General features: G+C 39.8%; 1 protein-coding gene and 1 long non-coding RNA gene across 4 annotated transcripts; one reads left to right on the forward strand and one right to left on the reverse strand.

Annotated features, from left to right (window-relative positions):
- Nucleotides 1-90: 90 nt before the first annotated feature.
- MYO19 (myosin XIX) lies at nucleotides 91-27,890 on the reverse strand. 3 transcript variants are annotated; one of them, XM_034752765.1, is made up of 25 exons: nucleotides 27,772-27,890; nucleotides 24,328-24,468; nucleotides 22,128-22,272; nucleotides 20,913-21,061; nucleotides 20,260-20,373; nucleotides 19,392-19,524; nucleotides 19,040-19,109; nucleotides 18,496-18,598; nucleotides 18,130-18,226; nucleotides 17,418-17,494; nucleotides 16,528-16,618; nucleotides 14,707-14,878; nucleotides 13,008-13,081; nucleotides 12,776-12,897; nucleotides 10,579-10,692; nucleotides 9,997-10,173; nucleotides 8,802-8,945; nucleotides 8,134-8,241; nucleotides 6,896-6,966; nucleotides 5,651-5,757; nucleotides 3,692-3,861; nucleotides 2,461-2,590; nucleotides 2,161-2,246; nucleotides 1,322-1,630; nucleotides 91-366 (listed from the first exon to the last, which is right to left on the reverse strand). In XM_034752765.1, the coding sequence occupies exons 2-25, from the start codon at nucleotides 24,337-24,339 to the stop codon at nucleotides 238-240; spliced, it is 2,904 nt and encodes a 967-aa protein (XP_034608656.1). In that variant the 5' UTR covers nucleotides 24,340-24,468; nucleotides 27,772-27,890; the 3' UTR covers nucleotides 91-237. The 3 variants fall into 3 exon arrangements, 2 of the variants coding, with proteins under 2 accessions (XP_034608656.1, XP_034608657.1); XM_034752766.1 differs by lacking the exons at nucleotides 91-366; nucleotides 1,322-1,630; nucleotides 2,161-2,246; nucleotides 2,461-2,590; nucleotides 3,692-3,861 and adding an exon at nucleotides 5,102-5,227; XR_004643442.1 differs by lacking the exons at nucleotides 91-366; nucleotides 1,322-1,630; nucleotides 2,161-2,246; nucleotides 2,461-2,590; nucleotides 6,896-6,966 and having other exon boundaries at nucleotides 3,724-3,861.
- Nucleotides 12,421-27,860, forward strand: LOC117867589. Its single transcript, XR_004643443.1, has 4 exons — nucleotides 12,421-12,598; nucleotides 21,354-21,870; nucleotides 26,398-26,489; nucleotides 27,783-27,860. It is a non-coding gene; the product is annotated as an uncharacterized LOC117867589 (long non-coding RNA).
- Nucleotides 27,891-27,960: the final 70 nt, after the last annotated feature.

Raw genomic sequence — 27,960 nt, forward strand, 5'->3', positions numbered from 1 at the left:
GCGAAAGTAAGAAATCTGTGCTAATGCCCAATATACCTGTAACCTTATACTTACATATGCAACTATGGGGGAAGGGAAATCAAGGCTCCAGGGTAGCAGCAGATATTTTTAAATTGATCTGTCTCATGCAGGAATATACTGTAGATAGATTAAAACATTTAGAAGCAGCAGCTTGAAAGAAGTCCTTCCTTAAAGGAAAAAGTGCAATAAATATTTAAAGATGGCCAAAAGTCCACATTATGTAGTGAGTAGTTTTTTCCTATCTAGTAAGATTTGGTTGAATCCAGTGATCATACAGGCTTGGTTATGTGGACTGATGTTCGCATGAGGCAGTGGAGACTTCTTACAGTGAAACTTGACAGAGCCCTAGGAAGAAAAATTAATTAGTTTTTAGTTGTGCTGGGGGAGGAGGGGAGGAAGAAATCAGCCACACACTGAGCTCAATTTGCTACCAACAGTCACCAAACAGCACCTTGTTCAGTCAGTAGCCCACTGAAGTTAGACTACCTGCGGAGTGAGTAAATACAACTCACTGTAAGTGAGGGTGGTGAAATCTGTCTCTGACTTCAGGGAAATTACAGCAGAGAAGAATTTGTACAATCTGTCATTAAAACCAGCAAGGGTTACAATACCTTATTTTTAAATAGGAGATTTTGGTTTTGAACACCAACGTGGAACCAGTGGCTGGAATTTAGGGCCCCTGTGTGCTGAGCACATTTATCACCTTACACAAGAGTTCCTTCATGCTTAGTGTCCTATGATGGTGTCAGTTTATTTCATGCTGAGAAACATGACCCCCCCCCCCAAAAAAAAAAAAAGCCTTTAAGTAAAGAGCAGTTTTTGGAGAAGCAAGTGTGGGGTTGACTATTTGGGGGTAATTTTACCTAATGGACTCTTTCCAAAATTTGATCTCTTCTGGAAATGAAGAAGTGGGAGAGGAGATTGTTCAGTATTGCCCTCCACTGAATTCTCAAATGCCCTGGTGTCGCAGATTCTTTAGCATCTGCTATATGCACATACTTAGCATTTCTGTGAGCATTTTTCATCTCAGTCTCAAAATTCCTTTGACACTATATTAACCTTCAGTGTCCTGGTGGAGCGAACAAGTTATGTAAACAGCACAGATAATAAGTTAAATGACATGCCTAGGGTCATAGGAAGTCTGGCTGAGTCTTGGGCATCTGTGGGGTGAGGCTGTCTCTCACAAGCACAAGAGGCCCAAGTTTGGACAGTAAATCCCACTAGCTCTGCTATTATGCAATAACCAGAGCTCACTACATGTCAGGTCATACTGCTGAGTTTGAAGTGTTCGGTACATTACCTGTGGGAGTGCTCTAATGGAGGTGATACCACAACCAAACAGATCGCTCTCCACTTTGTAACCATTGTTCCGATGAAGTATTTTCAAGCAGGCCAGAAGGGATGAGTCTCTTCGAAATCCAACCACTGTAACAGGTGCAGTAGATAGAACTAGTCCAAGAGGCCAGAACTGGATTATTGCACTTAGAGGCCAAGTCTTTTCCCGTGGACTAGGTGACTGGTCTGAGAAAATGGTAGCACCAGGAACAGAGGAATGGAGTTTTTCTTCAGTGTAATCCAGCTCCTTTGCTGCTAGCGCATCCATCCTTGCCTTAGGGAAGGGAGACAATACAACATTCCTGAGAGACTGAAAGGTGCAGATGTAGCTAGTTCAGAAGTAGCCTCCTATGCCCCTAAATTATTAGACTCTTCCAAAAATAACATGGGTAATTCAACCAACAGGACAACATTCTGCAGAATTCAACAAGCCTAGGTGGCTGGTTAAAACACCTAACTCCCCATTAAGTGAAGCTGAAGAGCAATTGAAGCATTGATCCCACTGCCCTCAAATGGGACTAACTGCAGGACTGAACTCTGAATTCTTGCCTTTCCCCAATCCTTCAGCTTGAGGAAACTAACTCCGGTCCCAGGAGAGGAGGAGACTACAGAGAACTGTTTTCTCCTTTCCCATTAAGAGAAACAGAGGAGGCATATTTATAGTAACGGGAAGGAATAAAACACCAAGTCACAGCAATGTACTTTTAAAGTTTTCTTTATGACTACTTGGAGGAGGAGAATATTTTTAAACGCATAAAAAGAAGCGGGCAGACACTGACTCAGTGCAGTTAGTATGGTACTTACTTTCCATTTCCTCCAAACATGCTTTATAACAGTAGCAGCCCTGCGCATTCTTTGGAAATGTTTCTTTGCTAACCAGGAGCGAACAGCTGAAGATTTAACCAAAAAAGAGTCAACAATAAAGGAACTGGCATATAGAGGATCTCAAAGCATTTACCTATAACAAATCCAGTGGTATACATTTCCTAATTGTAAATGTTGTGCCAATGTTCAATTATAGTACCCAGACCCACTAAATATTTAACCCATCTGGAAAAATTACTTTTGACATCAAAAATCACACCAGTATCAGCTTTCACCTACCAGCTTGGATGATGGTAGCAGACCATCTCTGCTTGGATAGCTTCCTCTGCTTAAATCTTCTCCAGCAACACTGAATGCAAAATGCTTTCTCAGAGAGTACTGCTGCTCTTCTAGCTTCAAGTTGTTCTAGCTGTGTCAAGGAAAAATCTTGCCGTTAGTAGACTGCATATTCAATCAGTTAGGAAAAAGCTGCGATTGGCCTCTCATTTTTCATTAATTTAGAACATGGATCCTTTGGAATTTTGCATGAACATGTTTTAGAAAAACTATTAGACAGTGGTGGGTTAATGTATCCAGGGAGACATGAAAATACTTCAGTTTCTAGAACTGTAGATCATATTTTTAAAAGCCTAAGAAAAGACAGGCTTATTAGATAGAGCCTGCTACTCCTAAAGTGAGGGGGAAGAGACCTAGGGGTGGGAAAGTGCCTAGAAGTTAGATACTTTCTATCAAGGCCAATACAAGAAGCTGTTTTAAAGTGGTCTGCTTCGTTAGCTTAGGCCCAATTCAGCAAAGCATGTAGTTAAGTCTAGCTGCATGTTAAACACATTGTGAACAGGTGATTTCACACTTAGGCCTGGTCTACACAGGGGGTGGGGTGGGGTGAATCAATCTAAGTTACACAACTTCAGCTACATGAATAATATCGCTGAAGTTGACATAGTTAGATCTACTGACCATGGGGTCTTCACTGTGGTAAGTCAACAGCTGACGCTCCCCCATCGACTCCGCCTGCACCTCTCGCTCCGGTGGAGTACTGGAGTCGACAGGAGAGCGCTTGGTGATCGATTTAGTGCGTCTAGACTAGATGTGATCAATCAACCCCTGCTGGATTGATCGCTGCCTGTCAATCCAGCGGGTAATGTAGACAAGCCCATAGGAAAGAAATTAAATTTATCACCCTGAAACTGAATATAATCTTTAGTGCACCTGTGACAAGCCACAGTAAATGAGTGAGCATAGAAACAGGTACAGTGGGGGTGAATGCCTCATGTCCTTTACCCAAAGGAGTTTTTAAAAAGACTAAATTCCTACTCCCATTGGATTGTTTTCACCACGTACTAAAGTGTAAAAGGTTTTGGGGTTTTTCTGGAAATAATGTGAACAGGGTGCGAAATCCTGCTTCCACTGAAGTCACCAGTTTTGTCGTTGTCTATAATGGAACTGGGCTGTGACCTGTATTGCAGAAGCACACTCTTGTTCTTCCAGGAGATGGATGTAACATACTTACCATGGAATTAGTCATAAAGATTTTGGTTTTTCCGCAATACATGGAAGAGGAGTTTGATTGGGCCTCTGTTTGCTTAAGGGAAACAGCACTTTGTCCCACTGTCATTTTCTGAAGAAGATCATGGATGACAAAGTGTAACCCTTCATCATTATTTGCTGTTTGAGTCAAATCTGCAAAATACAAGATGTTGAAGGGAGGGAAAGTCAAGCATCTAATTAAAGACTGGAAAATATAGTCTCACTAGAAGTAAAAGGGGCACAATTATTGCCATGGTTAAAACCACCTATGTAGAAACAATCAGACTTGATTTGAACAGATAACAGATCCTATACAATCTAGAAAACAAAACCGAGAACAGGAGCAAGTGGCAAGGGATTTAGACCCTCAATGACAATGTTCTGCAAAAAAGCAAAAGCACTGAGCAGGACTTCACCACAGTGCTTGAGACTAGTTTTGAAAGGGAAATATTTTGGAGATGCCTAAATAGGAGATGATTCTATCCATGAATGAGGGATTATTCTGGCCACTTTTGAGATAGAATGGCCACAGTTCTAGTCACATTATTAGGAAATAGACAAAAAAATAAAGAAAGGAGAGCAGAGTGAGCGGGAGAATGAGGGAAATTGGTTGCGAAAGGTTTCACAAGTTAATTTCTCTTTTGGAAGAAGTAAGACGAGGTTAGGCAATTCAGACTAGAACGACTACATCTCTCTTTCAGAGAGTATAAAATAGTGCTGCATGGCAATTCTGAATGTCAAATATAGGAACCTGGAAATCCCTGGATCTTTCTACCCCTAGCAATGCACGTGTTTCTATTTTTTCATTGTAATACTTATTTCTCTTTAGGAGATGGAAAAAGCAATACATTTAGGCTGAATATTGAAGTTTTGCTTTTCTTGCCAACAGGAGAACACCTGGGGATGAGCAGTGTTTCCATTGGCCATCACTGGGAACCAATAGCTGTATTGCTTATTCCCACCAACAGGAAATAAAGTTTCCTCTTCTTCTGTTACCTACCACAATAAGCAGGGATAGCAGCTAGTCAGGAGAAGGCATTTCCCATGCCAGTGTCCAATAAATTTGTAATTGAGAGCCATAGTCAAAATATTTATCTGCCTCTACTGTACTGCATATAACGAACCAAAGCTAAGCAGTCAGCATTTTCCCAGATACAAATAGACTGAGCCAGTGTGGTCATCGGTGCACGAGGTTCTATGTTTCCTAGCTTACTGGGCCTCCTTTTCCAGGTTAAAGTTAGATGTACGAACAAACTTATTAGATTAAGGTTAAAAAATGAATTAATATGGTGCATGTTGCAGTTGCTTTCCATGCCAAATTTAACAATGAATGAGCTGGTACCCTCTCCTAATAGCCCCTCTTTCAGGGATACATAGCATGTGCATTACCTTGTGAACAGGATTACTTTTTACAATGCATCCTCAATTGTTGCTTTGAAATACAGACGCGCACAGAGAAGTTTGCAAAAGAAGAAGGAGTATAATAGCAGCAGCAGAATCCAGTAAAGCTAGAGGCCAACTGTGTATTTGGCAACAGATACAAGAAAGAGAAAGGAACGTAAGCAAACAAATCAACTGAAAATTTTCCAGTTTACTTATCTAATGCAGCATATAAAAAAAAAAAAAAAATCACAAAAGAAAAAACAGGATCATTTGAAAATCATATTCTACTCCCAATAAGAATACAGAATACAGCCATCTGCACAAAGATGGAGGATTTAGCATGGAAGTCATTTTATTTAAACAGTTTTAAAAGCCTGCCTTAAATGCCAGATTGTATGGAAATTAACATTAATGACTATAATGTAAAAATACTATGAAAGCTCAAAAACGAGGAACTTCCCCAAAACTGAATGTGTGATAATACAGTAGTGGTATTTGTTTGATGCAATATCAAGAAATTCTGTGCACTGCAGTGAGCTGAGTGAAAAATAAAACCTACCTCTTTTCTTCTTAGCAGGAGAGAAACCATTTTCATCTGGCACTGTATTCGATGTACGTGATTTTCTCAGCACTTTATAACGCTCAATAAAACTTTGGAAGGAGACCCTGACAGCCAAAATGAAAATCAATCCTACATGAGTACCATTTACTGTATGGCTCAAATGCTTAAAAATTACCTTTTAAAGGGAACAAACAAACCTAATTTTTGGTGTGGATTATTAAAGTAAAGATTGAGCAAGGTTCCATTGCACACAGGTATAGACTTAGTTTTTGTTTAGGGAATTCTACACTACAACAGCAGACATTCCACATCCTTGTTTAACAGGATTATTGCACTTTTAGCTGATTAAAAAACTCACACAGTTTTACTACTGGAGGCAAGCTATCACTGCCCAGAGAGATCATTGTGACTTACTGCGTCACAAAGCTATTCTGTGGTTTTAAATGTTGGCTCTTAAATACAGAACAACCCTGCAAAAGAATTGCTCAGATGGCTTTAAAAAAAAAAAAAAAAAAAAAAAAAAAAAAAAAAAAAAACACACCACTGCTTCCATGAGAAAAATCCAGAGACCACATTCATGATAGCTGGTTTTCAAAAGTCTCCACCAAGAACTAGAGGATTTAGACATTGGCTAACTAAAATTAGTGGAAATTGTGTTGTTAAATCCCCGGTTGGTTCTCCAAATCTCAGAATACAAAATTCCTTACAAAGAACAGAATAATTAAGTGAATCTTTTCTGTGCCATTGACAGATTTCAAAATTGTCAAGCACAAGGTCTGACCTGATCCACTGGCAGCATAATGAACTGCTATACTGATGTGGGGGTGGAGAAATGGACATTTCAGCATTTAGGTGACATTTCTTGGGCCAACAGGTCACAGGGCTGTTGCCTTTCAGCATGGAGATTTTAAAAGGAAGGGGGGGAATTTGCATCTAAATTCCCTACACTGTTTTGAAATTCTTCACGAAGGTGTATTTGTCTAAATAAGCCATACAGCAGAATATGTAGGTTTCCTGCCAATTTACATTTGGCTACTCAGATAAGAGCTTATCTACCCATTCAATCTCTATAGTAACAAGTAGTCAACAATTAAATATATAGAGAGGGATGCAATGGTCCCTGGTCGAACTCTGTGGAAGCCAATGGAACTACACTAGACAAATCTGGCTTATGAAGTTTAAGGAGCTGTATTCTGAAGATAAAGTAAACATGAGAAACTTAAAAAATTCATTAGGACTTACCTAATAGGAAATCCAGCTGCACTGATGCTGATCGTTTCTACTATGCCACATGCTTCAAGCTGACTGAGAACCTATAGCAGGAATTAAAACACTAGTTCTGTTTGTACTGCTATTAAGCTTTACCAGGGTGTCTATCAATGCAAACTGCTTTTGATAACCTATGAGTTTTTCAAAGACTTGAGCCTTTCTATTCAAAGAGTTTCCAAAAGCAATTAACATTCACCTGTTCAATCTCTCAAATCTGTTGATTCTTTGAAAGATGGCAAAGTTATGGCGCTCATCTCCTACTTACTACAGTGGCAGTTTAGCCTAAGTACTATAGGGTGAGTGTGTGTTAAAACAAATGATACATTACATCGGACTCTGTTGAGCAGAGTTAGACAGGACTGTCCTGTCCCAGACAGTTTGCCAGAAGTCGAGGCTCAATTTCGCTAGGTGTCTGATTTCCACCCCCTCACACATTCAGCTCATTCACTAGTGGCAGAAGTTTCTTTACTTTGTGAAGTAGGTGGTTTTGCTCCAACCCCAAGCTAAACTTTTACCTGCAATTTGTACTGAGGATTTGCCAGTTATGTGTCTCATCACACTTAAAGTGGCAGGAAATTTATCCTGAATTTTCAAACTGGATTCTTGTTCTTTTATTGACATTTAGAAACATCAAGATAGATCCTTTGTAGATATAAGATCAACATAGCTCCATTCAACAGAGCTTTTGATTTTACACCAGCTGAGAATCTCCAAGTTTAGCTACAATTGCTCTGCTCCCAAGGAACCTCCCACTCAGCATGCATGTCAGCTGTTCTCATCAGAGCTGGCAAACCTCCCTGTATAGAAACTAGCAGAGATGTAATAAAAGGTGTGTATTATAAAATAGACTGTGCCATTAAGATGGGTCTTGACTCGGAGCTAGGTTTAGTGAGCTCCAAGCCCCCCACACCACTAAATCCAAACTTGGACTGAACAGCATCTTTTAAGAGAAACTGATGTTTCACATACACAGTATTTATCAATGAGGCTGCAGTGAAAAGAGCCTCACTGAAGATTCACCCTAGTTTGGAGAGTTTTAAGCATCATCTACCCTACCTCTGGTAAGTTCCCTCTTCTCAAATGAAACTTTCAAGATATTTGCTAAAAAAAAAGTGCTTTACATCCCATATCATACAGAGCCTGATGCAAAGCTCAATATGAAACCAATTAAAAGACATGGACTCCATGAGGAAAATTCTTTGTAGAGTTACCTCTTCTTTTTTAAAAGTCATGGCCTTGCAATCCGCATTAGGCTTGATACATCTGATGTAATGAGGTGTAGTGCTATGCAAGATCTGCATCAGACATTCAAGTGAACCCTATAGAAACAAACACAGCAATTATTAATGACCATGCCATATTGAGGCCCTTTTGTTTTTCCAGAGTAGTTTGGCTAATCAATACTTATGTTTTTAAAAAATCCTGATGTTTATTCAGGGTAGCGTTTACAGGCCCACAAGAGCAGAATTGCTTAATTTCAGCATAATAGGACAGCTAGAACAAATTATCAGTGTTCCATTTAAAGATAGCGTCGGACACTTTTATTCTGTGAGTAACTCAGTGTTCATAAGTGTGCTGGATTGATTGCTCTATGCCTGGGGTTGTAGCAAGTCTGGAGAGGGAGGTATTGGTTTGACATGCAGCCACAAGTTATGGGTTAAAAAGCACAAAGGAAGTACAACAGACTCCAACTTCTACTTGTTTAAATATAGAGGCTCCCTACTGAACAGTGGAGTTTTTCAGTTTTATACCCGTGTATCAAACATTACTTGGTATAGAGTCAGGAAATAAATGGATGGATTTTACCATCAAGTAACTTGAAGACAGCAGCAGAAATCAGGCAGAAGGATATAGCATCAGACACTCAAACAGGACAAACCTTGAACTTGGAGACCACTGTAACAGCTGCTCTGTTCTGGGTTTTGGTATCATTTTGGCTCTTTTCTGTCATGGGAAAGAACTTCTGAAGCAAGCAGTCTTGGGAATTCTTCAGAAGCTGGAGTAACTCCAGTGGAACTGGGTCCTATATAGGCAAATACATGTCACTAGGATTTGGTGGAGTTACTTGGAGGCACCCTTAAAGATGTAACTAAATATTCATCACATTTGGCGTCAGTGAGGTTAGTAAATAAGCTGTATCAGAATTTTATTACTCAATAAAAGCAATAGTTTAGAGACCATTTAAGATCTGACCACATGTATTTAATATGAATTCACAAATATAGGAAAATGCTTGAGAGTTAGATCTACTACCATATTTAGTAAACACTGTGTCTGTTACTAGCATTTTCTTATGGAGGGATGGCACAATGAGAAGATTAAGGCACTCCTGCAGTTTAGTTTTAGTTAAGCCGCCCTCGGGCTAGTTAACTAACGGTAGGGCAGTCCTCATAATGGACATTAGAGCTTTCCTATGCTTAATAATAGATGATATTCACTGCATCACATGATACCATTTCTTAAAGTTCCTTGCAAAAAAGTGACTTGCCGTATCAGAAGTGTCAGAATATAAAATAGATTCCAATGTTCACAGATCACTTCATTAGCTTCCTGGTAGGCATAGTGCAGAAAGACACTAAGTTTTAAGTTTCTATGTGATATTGGTAAACGGCCAAAGGTAAGTCCATGCTGCTGTTTCCCTGATCACAATGAAGTTTAAAGTCTGAATTTAATATTCATAATTAAATGCCACAAAAACAGTTCTGGAGGCTGAAGTCCTCTATTCACACAATATGCAATAGCAGTGCACACGCCTCTACACTGCCCCAGCAAGATGACCAAACCCTGGAGAGAACATCTTCAGGGGCGAGAGGTCGTGGAGTTTGCATGGCTCCCTTAATCCTTGGGCCTCTGAGCCTGCTACCAAAGGTGCTACCTGTGCTGGTGATTGTTCACTAGGCACTGGACTGAGATGATCAACCCCTTTGACATGTCATCTACTAGTAGTGGACACATGCACTGTGTTAACAGCAATTAAAGACTAGTTTAAGGAGGCTTTTGATTTTTAGGCTAGCTTCTTTCATAAACTATAAAATAAGCACATGGCTTATTTTTTAAAATACATACATACATACCCTGTTTTTCTCCACCATGCCTTCCACTTGGTAACAGACTTTGCCAGCATAATGGGAAACAACAAAGTTAGGCTTCTTACTAAACTTGTCCCGGCTTATAAACCGGTTATTAGACAAAGAGTTCTCAATTCGGGTTTGGAATTGGCTGACGTTAGAGGATCTGTTCAGACGACACTCCTGTGTAATGAAAACAAAGTAAAATTGTAGCATGTCCTATTTGAAATAGGACAACTTTACCTGCACAGCAATTAAAATCTTTCAGACATTAGTATACTTAGACCTGAAGGCATTTTATTTATCTATGTTCCATTTGGTATTCCAAGTCCTTTAATGTTCAAGTACTTTAAAAGAGTGACACAGTCATGGGGGTTCCATGTTTGACATCAATGGAGTGCATTTACACGGGATACCCTGCAAGACTAGGGGAGGGATGTGGGGAAAGAACCACCCCTATAGCATTATGGAAACAGCTGGCTCTTTTGCCTTTAAGTAAATCTACTCTCTTTGGTCATTTTGGGAGACAGCTGAGGAAAGGAAGAAAAGCAGGCTAGACAGTATTCTCGGTTCAGCTCTTAAACTTACCTCATTCAGCAAAGAAAAGATGCTGACAGGGCTTCCTTCTATCAGATCTAGACAGCTCTGGTTATCCTGGTAGTTTATGAAAGACCATTCTAGACCTTCTGCTGCATATTCTTCCTAATACAAGAGAAATATGGAGAACGTCCTTGCTCCTCAGGGCACCAGTATTTCACAGTATACTTAGTGAAGTATTTCACTTAGGGCTTTTGTCACTGGACATACAGTCGTTACATGTTGGCTTTTTAAAGAACAAGTCAGTTCATATCCTTAAACATCACCACTTGTAGCAGATCGGTCATAGTTTTCAGAACTACAAATCTTCTGAAGTTCCTTCTCACATAAGAGGTCTAAAACCTTTGGCTAAGTAGCATCAGATCCCCACAGGGCCATCTGCAGGCTGTATGTGAAATTGTGCAGTTCTTCATAAAACTGCAGAGACGCTTTACAGAGTGATCACACAAGGTGAAAGCCAAGTTGTGACTCAGATACCCCTTCGGATTTCCCTTAAAGGGAAAGAGCATCCCTTTAGGGCAGAATTTAGCCCTAAGCAAGAGCTCAACATGCATCCGCTAACAGTATTGTGTTGAAAACTCAATTGGATCCAAAAGGAAAGGGAAAATGACTGCATTGCAGTTAAAAATCAATGTAATTGATTAAAGTACTGTAGTTGTGCTGCACAGAGTTCAGCATTCTTGCAGAACAAACAGCCAAGTGAGAAAGCAGAACAAGTTCTCATTTTTGTTAACTTTAAAAATTTGTGGCAAGTCAAACTTGCTTAGGCAGACTCACTAATGGAATACAAACTGTTTGGCATGCAGCCATGTCAAGAAGGGGAAGTCAAGCAGCGACTTGCAGCTGGCATAAAATGGCTATTATGATTTTGTTTCAGTTGGAAGAGGAAAAGTCATTTGTGCAAAACCTAGTCTCCATCTGTACTGATTGTTAACCCCGTGTGTGCTGGCATGTTGTACACAGTTACCCTCGGAGAGCAGTTTAAGAAAAAGTCAGTGAAACACACAAGCGCACAAGATTGTGAATTTCTGGATAATGTACACTCGGGGCCCGTTTTGCACTACTATGCTGTCTGCAATGTATAATTTTCTTATCTCCTCACTGCCACAAATACTAGATAGCCTTGTACCCTTCAGCTCAGTTGAAAGGGCAAAAAGTATAATGGGGATATAGGAATAATAATGGGTTAGAATGCAACTCAACAAGTATATTACAGTAGCAGCCACAAGCCCCAGTGAGGGTTGGGCCCCACGGTGCTAGATACTGTACAAACTTCGCAAATTTAAACAGTTACATTCTGAAGGTTTATAGGTCTGAAATTTAGATTCCAATGCACCAAGATCTAATTAGCAATGAGTTTGTTTCTTACTTGTGACCTAGCCAGTGGTTGCAACAGCTTAGCAAAGTATTTTCCTAAATGTTTGTATGGTTCTAAATTAACTCAAGCCCTTCTTTTCTAGTAGTTGAAATGCAGAGTGGGAAATACTTCTTGTCCTTTGCCAGGGCTATTTCCCACTAAGAAGAACCCAGGGCAGACAAGAAGTGTTCTATTTCGATTGAAGGGACAAGGGAATGTCAACTTGGTTTATGAGGTAGTACTACCAGGGCAGAGGGCCCACACAAAGCATTATTTAAGCCTTTATTAGAGGGCCCTGCATGAGCTCTCTGCAGGGGATGAATTTTGGCCCTAAGGAACTGCCCACAAGACCATTCCAGAGTCTTGTGTAAGACAGAGCCATGCATTAAACGCCTTTGTTCCCGACAGGAAAGCTGTGCTGCGGTTGCAATTTCTGAGGAAAATCGCTGTTCAGACTCCGCACACCTTAAGAGATGCCCAACAAATTCAGCAGCACTAATAGGCCCCTTTGATGAGCTCTGGACATTTCAGCAATTCACAATGTCACTGGAACCCCCGGTGACAGCTTTTAAAGTGTGTATCCATGAACATATGAATTTCCTCTACAGATGTTCCCCCTCCCTGCAAGGGCCCAATACTACAATCCTTGGTCAAGTAAGTAATCCCCAATTATTTCTGTGACAGAGTAAAAGTTGCATAATCAGGCCATAAAACAGAGTTTTAGGTTAAAAAAAAAAAAAAAAAAGTCTTTGTAAGTAGGAATTTAACAGTGTAGTAACATAGGAATAAATACAATGGCTTTGTGTTAGACATCTTGTAGAGGGACAGTACCTGTTGTGCCTTCAGATAGTGTGCTACAAAGTGCTGCTGTAGTTTCTCATTGGCGTAGTTAATACAAAGCTGTTCCAAGTTGTTTTCAGGAAAAGATTCAAAACCATAAACGTCCAACAAACCTAGAGAAATATGGGGAAATATTTCTTTTCTATCAGATCTAGTGTGTTTGGGTCTATAGAGGATTTACCGTACTTTCTACTCTTAAATTAAAAGGGACTAGAAACCATACCTATAAAGTTGGTCCACACAAGAGAATCTGCATAGATGCTTCCGTTTATCACTGAAACCAGCCAGTCAAATAATCTGTAAATAACAGAACCCTGATTAGCTGGAAAGATTTACACTTATCTTGTAAATATTCAGTTGATTTATATTTTCCAGTGATTTTTTCTGACTCCTACTGTTACTGCCAATACCACAATATTTTATAGTTTCACATTTTACCTTGGCAGCTAAAGTAATTTTTATTAAGTCAGAGGTATGCCATGAGTGTTTGAATAAAGTTAAGAGACCTCCTGAAACAAATGAAGAGCCCCTACACCCCTGCCACTAATTCACTTAATTGTGTCTCATGAGTTTTGAGGACCAGAGGACTAGACTGTAACATGTAAGCACAAGGTCAAGACCCTATTCTACAGGGTTTGTTCCCTTTACTCCCACAAACTTCATGAGACTAGAGGGAGTTTAGCGGATTCGTACATGTATTTAGGCATTGCTCTGCTCAACATTGTAATGATTAATTGACTTAGGAGTCTAAGGCCCTTTTGAAAATGGCATCTAAAAAAAACCCATGGACCTAAACCCTTAGTTCAGTTAAGGACACAGGGCCTCATTCTGCCTTACTTTACATCACATATTGTCTCACTCAAATCAAAAGGGAAGTCAGAGTGTGAAGGCAGAATTTGATCTTGAGTTTCTTCAAGAAACTTTTCTTTAAACATGGTATAGGTGATTTTAAAATATCTTTGACTGCAGTAGCACCAGCAATGCAGCCCCATTGTGCTAGGAGCTGCACAAATACAAGACCACTTCCCCCCCAAAAAGCTTACAGTAAAGGCCCTAGTCATACAATGAGGTATGCGTTAAGCCCCTTATCTATGCAGAACTTATTGTAGGATCCGGGTCTCGAGAAGGGGGGAGGAGAAGGAGGGAAGAGAGAATACACAGATTTGTTTCTCTAATGTTTGTCAGAAGGCAGAAGCACATAGGGCTGTCATGGAAGTGGATGAGAAGAAACAAAATTTTTTCACAGCCCTGACCCATGTATTCAAACTATTTTACCTTGGATATAATTCTGCATCTAAACAATGACATTGTTTAATTATTGCACATGAGTCAATTTCATTCCTGCTTTCAAAACGTTATGAGTCAAATAACTACAGTGAGGCGCAGTGGCTCAGGGATTCCTAAGCTTTTTCAGAATAGAAGCCACGTTTTAAATGCATTTAAATCCCATTAGTGATTGCACAGACCACTTCTCCTCCCCATTTGTAATTGCATAACATCCATGTAAGCAATTGCTGTATTTGCAAGAGAGGGGAAGAGCAGTTGTCTTAATGCAATTTCACAGATGAAATGGAGGAAGCCAGTGCAATGAAACAAGAGTTTGTAAAGTGCTGGTATGTTTTTTTTTTTTAATATATAAATAAAAATATAAATATATACATAAAGCTATTAGCAAGTTGAAAATGCTAAAAAAATCCTCAAATGTTCAAACATGTAGAAGATAAAATGTAACTGATTAGAAATGTTCTTAAACAGACATCACATGGCAAGCTTTCCAAGGACAAGTACATGTAGATAGGCTGCAGATGAATAAGGAATAAGTAGAAATGACTGACTAGGATAAAACCCTGTTGGTCACGTTGACACTTTAGCTAAACCTTGTATATAGACACAGTCACGGCAGCATTGCTGATGGAACTTACTTAGCATAGATAACTTTAGCCAGGCAGTCCCTTCTAGTTTCACATTCTGATCTAAAGCATGGCTTCTTGAAGACTTGTTGCTGTTTTCCAGCAGTTATCGTTCGAATTCTTAGTGTTTCCAGCAGCTCCTCTACAGGTACTTTTAGCAAGTTTGCAGTGGTCTTCAAAAAACCTTGTTCAAACAGCCAAGAAAGTATATGAATATAACCTGTTTCTTAAAAATCTAAGCACCTCCCAGAAGTTTAATCTAGATTAAAAAGTGGCCTTTGGATAGCCCACACTGAAGCTTCTAACTTCATGGAATTTGCTCTTACTTTTAAGACAGAATTTTGTAAGACTGGCCTCTAATTTTGAATACCCACTAATTTTACCCACGTTGCAGGTGCTCAACAATGCCTGTTTAAAAACCCACACACCTCTCGGGCTATGTCTACACCACAATGAAAGCCCAGGGTTAGAAGAACTCAAGTTAGCAGACCCTGGGTTTCTTAACTTAGGGCTTGAACATCTACACTCATTTTTAACCCCAGGTTAGGAATTGTTGAACCCTGAGTCCCAACTTGGAGCTCCAGCATCTATCACTGCATGATGTGGGCCCACAGTCCAATCACTCATATTCTAGACTTCCTAATGCCCACCCAAAATGTGGCCGTTCTAGCCTTTTTTCATGGTGCAGTGCGGGAAAGCTTGACTGTCCACCAAAACTTGACTGTCCAGAGGACAAAGGAAGTTGGCCCATGGGATTGTGGGACACTTGGTGGACTCCCAGAGCATGAGTCAGTAGTGCTGTATCTACACTGCAAAGCAACAGGGCTTGAACCCCAAGGGGTCTCAGGACCCTGGCTTAGCACAATCTGTGTGTAGACAGAACGGGGGCTAGGCTTGAACCCGAGTTTGAAACCTGGGCTTAAAATGCAGTGTCTAAAACTGGCCACCCGAAATTAGGCCATCTCTCAAGATATACCCTTGTCTGTTTATTTTGTCATCTCACATAAGCCCCAGCATGCACTGCCCAAAGAGGTCTCTAAATCCACGAAGGGTAGTACACAAACAATTATTGCTAGTAAAAGAGGAGATGTATCTGGCATAGTTAGAGAACTTAACCCTGTCATAGTAGGCGTCAAGATTTCCTTGTGCAAGGTATGCAGAAAATTTAAACTTAAGACCGTGCTAACTCAAAAAAAGCAGCTGAAGTGCATTGACTAGAAATTATTGCGCCCAAATTAAAGCCATTGGAGTTTGTGAAACAGAAATATGAAGCCTTCCTGATTAGGCCACTGTCAGTTCCATGGAAAACTGGGGCTATTTAAATTTACCTCAGAGATCTTCTACAGATAGAAGGAAAGAAGCTCAATAGATGTTCTCCCTTATAAAGTATCTAAGGTATATAGAAGGCTGCAATTTGACAGACTGGCTCAGATTGGAATCTCAAAATGGAATTACAACCTGAATATTTAAGCACAAATATAAAACCTCCAGTCTAGGTCTCTCGGTCTCTGGGGGCCATGTGGTGTAAGTATATGACTAGGAACAAGGATGATGATTCTGCCAACAACTCACTCTGCAACTCACTCAGTTCCCCTGATCTTTTACAGGGGTGGGACGATTACATTAGTGTTTGTGCAGCATTCTGATGTTTTATAAAAACAGATGAAAGGAAGAGGGTACAATTAAGTGACAATTCTAGTCATTCCTCTCCCCACTTTGGCCTCCTAATGAAAGGAGGAGTACAGTATATGAGATTATGTACTTCTGACATCAGATCTTTCTGGTGCCTAATAGGAAAGCAAACACTAAAGCTATGTATGTTTGGGGCCTCACCTTTGGCATTATCTTCTGGTTCACAAGGCTGGGATTCATCCACTGAATCAGAGAACTGAATGTTACCAAGGTGTAGAAGTCCTGCTAATATCTGCAACATAAACAGGCATTTGAACTCTGGAGTTCAGATTCACCTATCATTGTTAAAGGCATCTGGGTTCCAAATACCCTAGATGAACAGGACAGCAGCTGAAACATTTGTGCAAATATGCAAACCAGAAGTCGTTTGAAAGAAGCTGCTTATATTTTTAAAGCCACTAAATTTAGTTCCTGATCCTGCACTATTCAAGTAAATGAAAATTCTACCATTTACTACGCTGAGAGCAGAACTGAGCCCTTAGAAGTTAAAACGTTTACACGTTAGATAGTATAACCTAACCAGAGGTGCTATACTAAAGAACTACTGTTAGTTTAACATCGGTCTACAAAATTACACTGAACAAATGGAGTCAACTGCTGAAATGAAGAATTAGAAGCACATCATCCTGCCACCCTGCTCTGCTGCTAGCAAGGGCTCTAAATGCAGCGGAACAGATGCCAAGAGTGGGCAGGATCCTCCAAAAGATCTTGGGGAATGCCAGAGAGAGCTATTTTCCCCACCCGTAGACAGAAACGCAGAAGTTGTGTGGACTACTGCAACAATAGCCAATCAGGTTCCACAGTCTTGGGGAGGCAGGGTAGGATTCTCACTCAGGCTTAGGATTTGCTGCTAACAAGTCAAACCCTGCAGTCCTTACTCATGGGATCTTTGCCTGAGAAATCAGTAAGAGATTTGCCCGGTAAGAAAAGGACTGCAGGATTTGGTACTAAGACTGATCACACACCAAACAACCATATGCAAACCAGATCCTTAAGTTTCAAAGATGAGTTTACAGTGTTTTTAATCTGACCTTAAAAATATTGTTCTGTGTGGAGCTGTCAATGCCCAGGTGAAACATTGCCTCTCTGGTCACCTCAAAGCAGTCCTCTGGAAAGCCAAACAGGTGTTAAACAAAAAACAAAAAAAAACAACACAAAAAACAAAACAAAAAAAACCACCACACACCCCAACACAAATAAGCCACCCAACACCACTCTCATCCCTTCAAAAGGGCAAGTGTACACAGGACAGCTGAAATTTTCAAAGGAGCCTAAGGTGGTTGGGCACCCCTTTGAAAGTACCAGCTGCAAGCACAAGAACCTCTGCTTTGCCAAACCAAAGGAGCAGAAGTCATACTATTAATTATACTACTGTCACTGAGTGACTTAATATTGAGTACAATATCAAGCCTTTGTGGGCCCTAGAGATTAGGTAGCAAGTTCTTGAAGCAGCCAGAGATCACACAAGGTTTGTAAACTTAGTCTCAGAGAGATGCAGAGGCCCTGGATCAGGACTTGCTATTCTAGGCCAAGTACAAATTCTTAACAGTGCAAAGTGAAATCCGAACAGAGTCAAAGTCAGGCAGGCAGCTTTGTGAAAGTGGAACATAAATCCAATGTACCAGAGCCATAAGTCTCGAGTGATTTTTCTTCACTAAGACCATACTCCCACGGGCCATTAATATTTTACATACGACAGTTTAACCTTTCGTAACAGTCTCAGTTGTCAACTTTAAATGTTACCTTCCAGCGTTGTTTCAGAATTTGGCAGCCAGAAGAAACTGGCACCCTCAGGCAGGTTCCACTCAAGTCTTTCATCCTTCGTGGCACCTTTTGTGATCTTGCAACAAAAACAGAAGAGACTACTGAATCCTAACGTTGTAGGAAACAACATAAATGGCAGAGTGATGATTAGCAAACTGGGAACATACTTAATGCGATGATAACACAAGATCCAGAAAACTGAATTAAACCATAAGTAAAAAAAAAAAAAAAAAAAAACTGAACTGTTCTAAACACTAGGAAGTTGCAATAGATCTTCTTCCAGATCTCATGGTTCTATCACTAATGTACTTTAGAAATACCTAGATAAATTAATCTAGCACAAACCTGATAAAAAATATGGAAGTTCCTTTCACATGGGGCCTGATAAGCAACTCTGGTTTTCTCCAACAGAAATGTTTGGATGGAAGCACTAGTCAGATGTTGTGATCTAGAGAAAGAACAAACATGTTAGTATATGCCCTTCAAAACAGAAGTCCTAGGCACAGCCTGTTGTCACGGTATGCAAGGTACCCCTAAACTTTTAATACTGTTTTATGCTTCTGGTGTCTTTACTTTATGAAAGACACTATGATAGAGTTAAATTGATTAGCCATGCAAGTGCAGAGTAGTCCATTGGTACAGTCTTCTGGACTGAAAAGCTATCTTGCAAGATAGATGTCCTTTAAGTGTTGACAATGTACTAGGTAAATCCAGGAAACATTAATTCATCCCAATATACCAAGGTACATTTCAAAAACCACTCCAGTCCATGTTCTGTGGAAGACTGAGACACATGTTTGCAAGAAGAGAAAGTTGTGAAGGTAAAAAACACCCAAACCAAAAACACCCACCACCACACAGTTTGAGCATTTTACATAACAATTAATACCTGTTTAACTGAAGCTGGATATATTTTCCAAAACGGCTACTGTTGTTATTCCGAAGAGTACATGCATTTCCTGTGAAGTTACCAGGAGTGGGGACACACAAAGCATAATTATTCTCCAATAATGGGGAAAACAAAACAAAAAACACAGAGCTTGTTTTATTTTCCTCTTTTAGGGACACACAAATATATAGGATGATTTGCATGCTGCTTGAGTATTTCAGAGGTGATTTTTTAAAAAGAGGAATAATGGGGGATAGTGTAGGTTTGTACAAACAAACAAACCCCACACACTTACAATGTAGTCATGGTTTTGTTTTCCCATAAGTTTGACATTAAAAAAAAAGGTCTTTACCAAAAGCTTCCATAACGGGGTTGGAGTCCAGCACTCTCTTCTCTATCCTCTCCACTGTTTCATTGCCTTTAGGAGAGGTAGATGATGCAGCAACAGTAGCATAAAATTTCATAAGACATCGGGAAGTCCAAGTCTAAAAAGAGAATCTTGACAATAGGCCTTTGTCTGCTCTCACATTACTAATTAGATGCAAGTCTGACAAGAGCTTTGGCTATTGGAAAAATAACATTGTGCAGCTAGTGATTGTGTTGAGGAAAGTGATTTTTTTCACATTTATGGCACAAGCTTGAGGGCCTGGCTGGACTAGGTTCTTGTAAGAAAAATGAAGGTACAGCTATTCTGAAGCATAGCCAGAATTGACAGCTATTCTGTTAAGCAAAGCTGTATGTGAACTATAGCTGTCTTAAGTGCTTTGCTGAGCAGGGATGGACTGTTGAATCAGGGTCACAGTTAGAACTCCTCAAATCTTGTGGGTGTTTTGACATGTGGGGCTTACGCTAAATCATATCTAGTCCTAGCAAAGGGCCAGACTCCACTATCCTTACCTTGATTTCAACAGGAATTTTACTCTATCAAGAATTACAAATATGGTCCAGAACGCAGTTTGACTGAGCATGGCCTGTTTGAATCGAACCAGAGTGCATTCCCCTCCCCATCTCCTCCCCCACACTATAACGGCTTACGGTTGCCCGCTGTATTCTGTACCAATTGCATTTATGTTTCTCTCTTCCTTCTTCAAATTAGAAGAAATGCTGAAAATGCTTTGTATCACATTAATGTCTCAGAAGATGATTAAAAAGGGGAGGGAAAAAAAAAAAAAAAAAAAAAACCACCACCACACCACACCACACAACCATCTTAGGCTTACCTTTCCAGCACCACTTTCACCACTAACAATTATAGACTGGTTTATTGGTTCAATCTGGCTTTCAACATTTCTGTAGGTCTGTTCAGCCACAGCAAAGATATGAGGTTTCAATTCCTAACAATAAAGAGAGTATATATATTGTTTGAAAAGGAAAACAGTTCTGTTTAAAACAAAGCAGATTCTATTACTTAATCCTCACCAGCCCAGGGAGGTAGGGAAATAGAACTGAACAGAAGAATTTGGGCCCAGGAAACAGAAGCAGAAGGATAAGCTGTGTAACCCAAGGCCATACAACGAGAATTAGAACTCAGGAGTTTCTCACTAAGCCTCACGCTCAGGTCACTAGAATATTCTGTCTCTTCCTCTAGTCGATTTAAGAATTTGAGCACAGAAATATCAACCATATATTTTCTTCTACATACGGCTCTATCTTAAACTAAAATTTGAGATGCGCACTTAACTATACACCATAGGAACAAACCTGGCCAATAGAAGGGCGGAGAAGGCAAAAATGCACAGGTTTGTAAAAGAGCCCTGGCTGAATAAAGCATATATAGTTTTGCTAGAAGTGGTTCTAACATAGCTGGTTTATTGGTTCAGATTTGGATGACTTTTCATCTCTTTTGCTTTGTAAGAACAGTCACCACCATTACCTGAGGACGAAGTGCAGTGTGGTACTCTTTCATAAGCTCCAGCGAATAGAGGCAACAGATAGGTTGAAATGGATTTACAGCCACAAGACTGCAGCCAGCATATGTATAAAAGACATCTACTGTGTACCTTGCTTGCAGACATTTCAGTACTGAAAAAACATATGTTCTATTAGCAATTATTCGAAAAAAAAAAAAAATGTATTTTTGTTTTCCCCAGTACTATTTGGATAAGAAATCTTTAGGCAAATGCTATCTTTTTTGCCTATTCACAGATTGATTTAAATCAGATTTTTACAGAGTCTGAGAATGGTCAAATAAGAATTTCTAGCATGTCTACCAGGAATAAATATTCCTCTTATAGGTTCATTTATTTTCTTAAAAAACAAGAATTTAAAGAACACCAAATTTGACTAATTAATTTCTTATGCATTCTCATTATAGGTTCCACATACACAGCCCTGAAGATTGAATCATCTATTCATTCACAGAAAAAGGAGAAAGCAATGGAGAATTCTCCACATTGTATCAATATGCCTCATCTCAGTCTACAAAGGACCATTTTTAAAGTTAAGTGAAGACTGTAGTTTCCAAGTCTGATTTCAATCCGTGGCTTCTCTGCCAAGACCATTACAGTAAGAGGGCTCGACTGTTTGTGATGGTGTCTTAAGATAAGGAAATCGGTTAACAGAAACTGGACTGAAAGCACAAAATCCTTTTGGATAGCCATGTAAGAGCCATCCAGTAGCAATAACTGCCAACCACTACCAATTCAAGGTGCATTTGAACCAGTGACGCAGATGAAGGGTTTTTTGTTTAAATCTTAGTTCCATGTTGCCGAGAGACCGGTGTGGGTTCAAAGCAATGCTAAAGAACATGGATCAAGCCAAGTTTAAAGACTGATCTCAGGTCAACAGGAATCTTTCCATTAACTTCAACAGACTCTGGATCACGTCCACAGGTACTATTTTCATGCTAGTATTACCGAGATCAGAATAGCCGACCACAATATATCTTGTATGCGGTATTGTTATAGCCGGGTTGGTCCCAGGATATTAGAGAGGCAAGGTGGATAGGGAATATCTTTTAAATATATTGAAGGTGATCGAATAAAAGATATTACCTCATCCACCTTGTCACAGTATATGTTGACAGTTATTGGTTATGTGAAGTGAAGTAACCTTTCAGGAGATGCCTCTGATGGCCACAAATACGGACCTGTTGTTGTGGTTACAGGATTCACTTTGGTGAGGTCATCTAAGAGATGCAATTTGTCTTCATCACTCAGAAAAGCTTTAACCTCTTCTTTGACTGAGTCATTGAGCTCATTCTGGATGGCAGGACCTCTCTTTGGGCCATTCACCTGGAAAGCACAGATAAAAGAGAACACCAGTAATAGATTGAACACAAAGGTGGACTTTCACCTCTTCAACGGCAGTTTTAAGTCCCTTTCCAGTTTCCAAATAAAGCAGATTTGATTTACGCGCAGTCTTAGCAAGAAACAAATAATTCAGCACATTTTTACTACTGGTTTGACCTCTCTGCCCAGGAAGTATTAAACATATATATCAGTACCTTGGAAGTTGTGATTCACTCTTTATACATGCTTTAGAAGGTGTTTATTTGATGCATGAGAGATCGTGAACTAATGACAATTTTTAGGGGCTGAACTCATCCCTGGTGTAATTCTGACTCAAAAGGAATGACACCATGGATAAATGTGTCCCTAAATGTATACTTCTTGGTGTTGGCAACTTTGTGATTCTTTAAGAACAGATACACTTACACAGTGGTTCGTGACCAGGGGATTTTGACTCCTCTGAACAGCATATACTCAACACAAGATCTGACTCAAGGAGATGGTCTATTAGCCTTAATGGCTGGTGCCTAGATCATATTAGTTGTCAGAAGTACTAAGGCGAATGGAGGTTCCCCAGGCTTGCATTTTTTGGAGCCAAATACGGTGCTCCACAAGTATGGTTTCGCAATATATATGTGCCCATCTGGAGAGGCGAATGGAGGGGTTATACTACTTTGTCTGCATCAAATCAGAATTTGGCCCTCCACATATAACTTATTTAAATACTTTAATCTGAGCCTCTGGGCTCCAGTGTCCTTGAAAACACTGTTTGGAAGGTTACTTGTTTGTTAAGCATACATAATGGAAAGCTTAGCCAGTACACACAGGTTTCAGGTGTTGGGTTTGGGTGGGTTTTTTTTTTTTTGGCGAATGCAGATTTTTGCATTCCTTCCCGCAAGCGTTTTCTCCTCGCCCCCAAATTATGTAACTATCGTTAGCATTACAAGTTCACCACGTCGTAACACACTGGTTTTTGTTTATACCAACAAGCTTCTGAATTAGCAAATACAATTTGTTAACGGACCTCAGCAGCATTCAAAAGGACAAATAACATCCTCTAACCACCACTTGCACATATGCCTCTGCAGGAATAATATACAAATTAGAATAATAATGCCTCACAATTAATATAGCCACTTGGGGATCTCCACTCTCTTTCCAGACTGGATAGAACTGGATTTAAAGTCATGCACAATTCTATAGCATACCAATAAAAATGTGCTTACCAGTAAAGTCGAATGAGAAGAGAGTAGGCCAAATGTTGACATGAATAATGGTTTTCGTTATCATACCACGTATGAGCATTAAGGGACCCAATGAGTTCACAGCTAGACATGCTGAACTACACAAAGCCAAATCCTGCTCTTCAGAGAATACTATAGTTTTGTTGTTGTTGATTCCCCCAGCTATGGGAAAATATGCCTTGTTCTCCCCCTGCCCTCTCATTTGTTTACTGTTTATGGTATTTAAATTGTTGCAAACTCCATTGCAGAGCTGGCTGTAGTAATCCTGGAAAGGGAGACTCCTTTTTGCTAGCTTGTATTAGTTAGCCCCACTTCCATCTATCGATACGTATGGCTAGAGGCAAAAATATTCAAGAATAGGATCAACTCTTAAAATGTGCACTTTTTTCCTTCTGCCTGGGTTTTTAACAATGTTATTGAAAAAATAAATTTGAACCATGATTAAAAATAATAATTGTAAATTACAATAGACTATTTCCAGTTGTAGTTGGCTGCATCTCTGAATGCAGGCGTACCTAAATTAATAAATTGCCAGTACTCACTAGTCTTACTTATTTTATCAGCCATATATTAAAACAATCTTAAGTAACAGATCAAAACCTTAAACTGATCAGATCTAGTGGCTCGATATTACCCAGAGATTATTGACAAATTTGTGGAGCAGCTGCAGGGCAACAAGGGAGGGGGAAAGAGGGAGAGAATACTTTAACAGTCTCCTATTGTGGATTACAATCAATTGAACCTCAGCCCAGCATTATTTCATGACAAAAAGTTTAAATTAGTGAAGACAGACAATATTGGGGCTTGATTTTACCTGTTTTGGCATATTATTCAGTTGTCTGATGCTGTGTATGGATGAATTTGTAGAGCTCTATAAACAGGAATCCTGGGTAGCAGAGTTGATACAGCGAAGGTCTTCAGACTGGGGGACCTTGTTCAAGTCAAAGTGGAGGTCCTAAAACAAATCAACTTTGTTATTTCAGAAAGAGTAATGCAAACCACAGAATTTTGTACGTCTTTCCTGGAGCGGAGACAAGCCTGTACGGATTTAAATTTTCTTCTCTAGAGAAGCTGCCCCACCAGAATAAGGAGTTAGTTAACAACGGGGGCTAGCTAGCTTATACATGTTGTTACACAAACAATAAAAATACTTGGTTTGCAACCAAGTTTAAGTAGCTTGATCTGTAAAGAGATAAAAACTAATACTCCCAACATATGAGCTCCACCAAGTCATACTACCAAAGAGGGGGCATAAAATATTTTCAGCCATGGGGTTGAAAGAAGCAAACTGAATGAGTTTTAAGTTTCCTAACTAGGAAACATGCAGCCCAAAGAGCTAGTTGGTTTTATATGCACTCCTCACTTTTCTTTCAAAAGAATTAGCCTGTTAAATAGATTTTTATTTGACTACTTAAACTTATAGAGCCTTACTTATAGAGCTATTTCTTTTGGGCTCATTTAGATTCCAAGCAGCCCATTAATCCTGCCTTCCCCTTTGTTGCTTTAATTAGGCCAAATTCATCGCTAGTGTAATTTCACAGGTTCATTGACATATGCTAATGATCAGTTTGGCCCATCATCATTAAGTCATTCATCACCAATAGATGAGTGTCAAATCTAGTCTCGACTATTTCCAGCAAAGGAGATTCCACTACCTGTCCTGGCATCTTGTTCCATTGTCCCAAACTATTCTTACAATTCAGTTTGCATTAATATTTTAACGTGTTCTCTACAGAAGCGTAGACCTATAGCTACTGTTAGATCACTTCTAATCCATTTCATCCAGCCAGAAGACCAGAAAGAGCTTCCCTCAAAGACACCTCTGTCCTGAACTAAGTTGCAGGTGGTATCCTGTCCTTCACCCAAACTTCCCAGTGAACATGAACTTGTTAAGCTCTTAGGATTCCCAGACAGGTTCAGAATCAAGGTCTTTAAAGTTGCAGAATGCTGTGATACCAGACCTAAGTGTCCTATTTTTAACAAATTTTGTATTTCAGTGCAACTTTCATTATGCATGTAAGCCTCAGAAATCCAGGTGAATAACTTGATTGTATTATGCAGAATCCAATTCAAAAACATAAGTCATTTTGGCCCAGATCCTCAAATGTATCTAGCAGGGCCGGCTCCAGGCACCAGCTTAACAAGCAGGTGCTTGGGGCAGCCAAGGGAGAGGGGCGGCACCTGCGGCAATTCACAGGTGGCAGGTCCCTCACTCCCTCTAGGAGCGAAGGACCTGCCGCTGCCAATCGTGGCTTTTTTTTTTTTTTTTTGCTTGGGGCGGCAGAAATGCTGGAGCTGGCCCTGGTATCTAGACACCTAGCTTCCATTGATTCAAATAGGAGTTAGGCCCCTCAATCCCTTTGTGGAGCTGGCCTAGAAATTCACGGTTAACAAATTCAATTCTACTGAAAATAATAGGCTCTTTGCTGTTTACTTGAGTTGGAAGTAGGTTCATGACCTAGCTGAGAACATTTATTTAGGTGCATCTCCTCTAATTCTCTTTGTACTCACTGAAGAAAAAAAAATGAAATAAAGCTTTTTTAGGAAAAAGTTGTGTGAACATTTATTGCAAAATCAGTTACTTGGTTTTTCTTGGATTAAGAGGAGTAAAGCATACTGTAAATTCCTCATAATGAAAATAAATTTTGTTTATCTTCATTCCTGCGGCTACATCTGATAGAAAAAGTTAGTGATAGCATCAGTGATGTCAGAGCATTTCTGGATAGGGTGCGACTCTTGAAAATTACATCCTACAGTAAAAACAAGACATACTTGCTCATTACTGGCTTTATTCTGCTTCCGCTGAAATCAAAGGGAGTGTTCAGATTTGCTTCAATTGAAGTAAGCAAAAAATAGGGCTTAACCTTTCTTGTTCTTATTCTAGCAATGAAAAAGGATTGATTCTCTAGGCATCAATAACTGTATCTGTCCTACCACACATCCTCGATGGGTGAACTGCTGTGGTTTTAGTTTCATGTAAGTGGTGTTTAAAGATAAGGCTTGTTTAACACAACACTGATCCTTAATTTGAAAGAGCTAGAGAGCAACATGTTATTAACAGTTATGCATGCAACTGTTATACCCTGCTCTGCACTTCTCTACCTCCTTCCAAAATAAAATATGTAAGTGTTTTACAAACTACTGATTTAAATCTTACAAGCTGTTGAAATAGGGCAGGAGAGAACAGCTCCAGTTTACAGATATCAAACAAACTGTCCAAGGTCACACAGCAAATCTGTGACAGAACCAAAAATAGAATCCAGATCTGACTCCCAAGCTGGTATTTTACCTATTAGACTATACTTCCATTCAAGCACACCACAAAAACAATAGCTTTTCCTGACTACACTGGAGACATCTATTAGCAAGTGATTTTGAAAAAAGGGGAGGGAGTTTGCATCATCTTCTGCATTGTGTTCAAAGTTACTTGTTTTCTGCCTTTCATTAATCTCTGGAATAGGTTTTATTTAAAGTTTTCCCTGATTATGTTTATATTCAAAACACACACATGATTTAACCTTGACTGAAATTCTCTCTTTGCAGTCCAGGCATTATAGAGTACGCTTTGCTAGCATCTAGTTGTGTTGTCCTTTTGCTTATGGGAAGGTTATGTAAAATAAGCAGACAATCCCCTCTAATCCAGCTGTGCCACCAAAAGGCATTTATGAAGGAAACTCCATTTCTAGAGTGCCTATATAAAGTTAAAGATATATTTCTGTAGTGCATAAAACAAACTATTTGCAACACCTATCTAATCTACAAATGTATCCCAGATGCTTTATAGTAAAACAGTTAGCCTTATTTTTAATGTAAAGCATTATTGCTGATTTTAAATATGATTTTTAGGTTTTCAAGGGCACCCCAAAGACCTTCTGAAGTTGAAAGCTGTTTTTAAATGCAATCAGTGAGTGGTTAATTCTGTGGATTGGGCTGAAATCAGAAAGAGTTTACACTCTACACATCTGGAAAGGTCTATAGCAGAAAAGTTTAAAGTAGAGGGCTATACCACCCATCCCTCAAGCTTCACCAATCTCTTCCTAATCTCAGAATGCGTGAAGTGGAGGGAATAAGGGCGAGTTTGTGAAGCTGGGGGGAGAGAATTTGATCCAAACGCTTCGATCATTAGAGATAAGGAACGGGGGGGAGGAGCAGATCAGATGTTAAACAGGGGAGAGAGTGGGACGTGGGAGAGCGCCACAGACGTTAAATGGGGGGAGAGGAGCTGGAATAACATAAATACCCCTAATTTAGGACTCACCCGTTCCATAGGGCGTGGACATGAGACTGCAATCACGCAGGCAGACGGGAAGGAGAAAGCTGCTGCCGGAGCCGAGCTCGCCAAGGAAGGAGGAGTTGAAGGAGTAGGGGCGGAGGCTGCAGTTTGAATCCAGAGAAGAGCACGATCCCACGCTCTGGCTGGGCGCCACCCCGCCCGCTTCTGGAAAGA

This window comes from Trachemys scripta, chromosome 18, assembly GCF_013100865.1.
Source record: "Trachemys scripta elegans isolate TJP31775 chromosome 18, CAS_Tse_1.0, whole genome shotgun sequence".
In the NCBI taxonomy this organism is placed as follows: Eukaryota; Metazoa; Chordata; order Testudines; family Emydidae; genus Trachemys; species Trachemys scripta.